We start from the raw sequence: 3239 nt of genomic DNA on the forward strand, positions 1-3239 counted from the left end.
AAAATCACTTGGGCTTTGATGCTCCCTTTTCAAGTATGAATTATAGCTAAAGTTGCTGATATTCCCAAAGAAGTATGAGATCACAGGGGAAAATATTACAGCATCTAAGGAGTATAATTTCATAAAATAATTGTTAGAACACTGGACAATTTGTACTAGAGAAGCAGAATTAGTGGACAAAAAAATGATACATTTTAAACGAGTAAAAGAAATACCTACAAAGATATAAGAGAGAATATTGTAAAGCTGAAGATATTGGTTATGAAAAAACATATCAACTGAAATGAATTTAGTGGATGGGTTGACTAACAGATTGGCTACCATCAAATAACATATTAGTAAGGTAGAAATTAGGGAAATCTCCCAGAAAATATCTGGAAACAATAAAGAGGTGGGAAAAATAAAATTAAGAGATATGCAGAGAATTCTGCTAACAAAACCTAACAAAACCCATGATTTGGCCCTAACCGGGTTGGCTCAGTGGATAGAGCCACAGCCTGCGGACTGAAAGGTCCCAGATTCCATTCCGGTCAAGGACATGTACCTTGGCTGTGGGCACATACCCAGTAGGGCGTGTGCAGAAGGTAGCTGATGGATGTTTCTCTCTCATCAATGTTTCAACTCTCTATCCCCTTTCCCTTTCTCTCTGTAAAAAATCAATAAAATACATTTTTTTAAAACACCTTGATTTGGGCTATTAAGAAGGATTGATAGAATAAAAGTTATGCCTTCTGTTCTACGGGAAACCTATCTGGATTACCGGTATAAGAGCCACCATATATTTTGTTTCACTGCTAGCTTATTTCCATGCATGATTCCATTTGATCTTCACAGTAACACTAAGAGATTTGTAATACCATCATCTCTAGTGCATAGGTGAAGAACTGAAGCTTGTTGAGGCGTAACATATGCATCCCATTTTTATACGAGATTAGAGTTAAACCTTCATACAGATCAGGGTGGGTCTTCCCATTCCAAGATTAGGGTTCGGCTTCTCTCTGGATCCTAGAGTCCTAGTCAAGCGCAGAGGGTGGGGCGGAGGCGGCCGCTCCAGGGCAAATGTTGGGCAAAGCCCGCCCTGAAGGCGGGACCACGGTGGGGCGTGGCCTCACGCCAATTCTCTCAGGGGATCTGGGCGGGACCTCCGCAGGGCCGTAAAGATCTCTCAGAGTCGTGAAGTGGCGTGGCGCAGAAGCGTTGCTTTACGACGCCTGGAGCAATAAGCCGGGTCGGCGTTCCCGGCCTGTGACTTGCAGTAGCACGTGGGCCTCTGTAGTTCTTCCCGCTTGTAACTCTTACCTGCGGGCGTGGACCAGCCACCTTGACGGATAGAGTGGCAGCGGAGGCCCAGGGTCCTGAGCTGATGGATTTTGCTGCTGAAAATGAAGCCACGTCCAGAGGCGGTCTCCAGCGCGGAGCCGAGGGGGCGCGGCCGCCGCTCGAGCCCGGCGCGGGGGAGGCGGGGAAGGGGCTGACAGGAATGGAGAAAATAGGGGATGGAGAAGAAGCGGATGCGCAGAGGGCAGAGGAAACGCGGGTGTTTCCAACGGCTGTGAAGCTAGAAGATATGAGCTGGTCGGAAATGGAAGAAGGTGTGCTGGGCGGCCGGTGGATAAAGCAGGAGGTGGAGGACGGGCCTGAGGTGAAGGAGGAGAAGCCGGACACCTGGGAGGTGAAGCAGGAGGCGGACGGCGGTGTGGTGGTGAAAGAAGAGAAGGTGGATGGGCTAGAGATAAAGGAAGAGAAAGTGAAGGTGAAGGAAGAGGTGATGGACTGGCCAGAAGTGAAGGAAGAGAGGAAAGATAACTTGGAGATCAAACAGGAAGAGATGGTGTTTGCTCAGAACATAAAGGAAGAGACGATGGATGAGGTGTGTGTGAAAGAAGAAAAGTATTTCCCGAAGGAAGAAATGCTGGATGACACAAAGGTGAAAGAAGAGCCGCAGATAGATTGCCCCGTGGGCTCGAAGCGGAAACTGGCCATGTCAAGGTAGGGCTTCGGGAATCTGGGGGGGCGGAGGGATGAAGCTGTGGGGTCCTCTGATGTCTGGTTGAAAGGAAACTACACAACCAGCAGGTGCAGAAAATTAAGCGCAAGTTGGGTCCCTGGAACCCGGGTGGTGGGAGTGGGGAGCGAGGAATTGGGGCTGGAGGGTCTTGTCAGATAACAAATTCAATGAAAATATGTGAGGTTGGTGGTGCCCCGTGAGCAAGTCAGGAGATGAAAATCCTGGGGACCAGAAAACCCCTGGACCAGGTTCTGGCTAGACTTAATGTGCCCTTGACTCGGTATTGGTTTGAGGGGGGGATAGAGGTGAGGAAAAGGCTAATCAAACTAACTGACAAAGTGGGTTAAGTTAAAATCATACAAAAATGCACTTAAACGCATCCAGTTGTTTCGTGTTCTAAGGATACCATGACTATTCATTATTTTTATTTGTTTTTCCAGTTGTGTGTGGTCATGTGACATAGGAAGTAAAGAGTGATCAGATTCTTGGGACTTTCACTATCTAGAACGCAATCGGTCCTAGAATAGCAGGTGAAGACAGGTAGTAATAGCAGACCTAGGTTATTCTGATGCCTATTCCAGGTTGGGTGTGTAGTTGAGGAAAAAGATTAAACTGCTGTTCTCCGAATTGGACTGAGTCTTACACAGTTTTACTGGGGTGTGAGCCTCTAATATATCCAAACATAACTCATGGATTGAACTTCTGGATGTAGCACACACACCATCGTCAAGAGATTGCCAGGAATTACAAGTTAAAAATGCCATTGAATCATCTCTTTCTCTGATGATAGTAGTAAAAGAAGTCAAAAATGAGATGATTTTTTTAAACAAATCTAATACATATTTTCTTGAGTTACATATCGCTAACAATACTGTAAATGTAGTCATTTGGCGACAGTTTCCTAGAAGAGAATTTTCTAACAATGTTTGACAGCTGTTGAGTATTTTGTCAGAGTTACTTTCATATATTTTATTCACTATGTCTGTAAATTGATTGTGATGAGTAATTGGCTCAGATTAAAATTTTATAAACAAATAAGTAGAATTAATAATTGATAATGTACTCCGTTTCATGTGCGCTTTTGTAGATGTGAAACTTGTGGTACAGAAGAAGCCAAGTACAGATGTCCACGTTGTATGCGGCATTCTTGCAGGAATGTGTTGTATGTGTGTGTGTGTATAGATACAAATATATAAGTTAGTATAAAAAACTCGCTAACTTAATATATTAT

The 3239-nt window shown here is 44.6% G+C and overlaps 1 protein-coding gene across 1 annotated transcript in view; it reads left to right on the forward strand.

The window, feature by feature from the left end:
* Positions 1–1210: 1210 nt before the first annotated feature.
* ZNHIT6 (zinc finger HIT-type containing 6) overlaps positions 1211–3239 on the forward strand; it is a 59749-nt gene continuing 57720 nt past the window's right edge. The window contains exons 1-2 of the mRNA XM_006093918.3: positions 1211–1989; positions 3096–3161. Of these exons, the coding sequence (XP_006093980.1) occupies positions 1364–1989; positions 3096–3161 (692 nt within the window). The 5' untranslated portion in view covers positions 1211–1363. The remainder of the gene's footprint in view (positions 1990–3095; positions 3162–3239) is intronic.

The sequence above is a fragment of the Myotis lucifugus genome, unplaced genomic scaffold (genome assembly GCF_000147115.1).
Source record: "Myotis lucifugus unplaced genomic scaffold, Myoluc2.0 scaffold_126, whole genome shotgun sequence".
NCBI lineage: Eukaryota > Metazoa > Chordata > Mammalia > Chiroptera > Vespertilionidae > Myotis > Myotis lucifugus.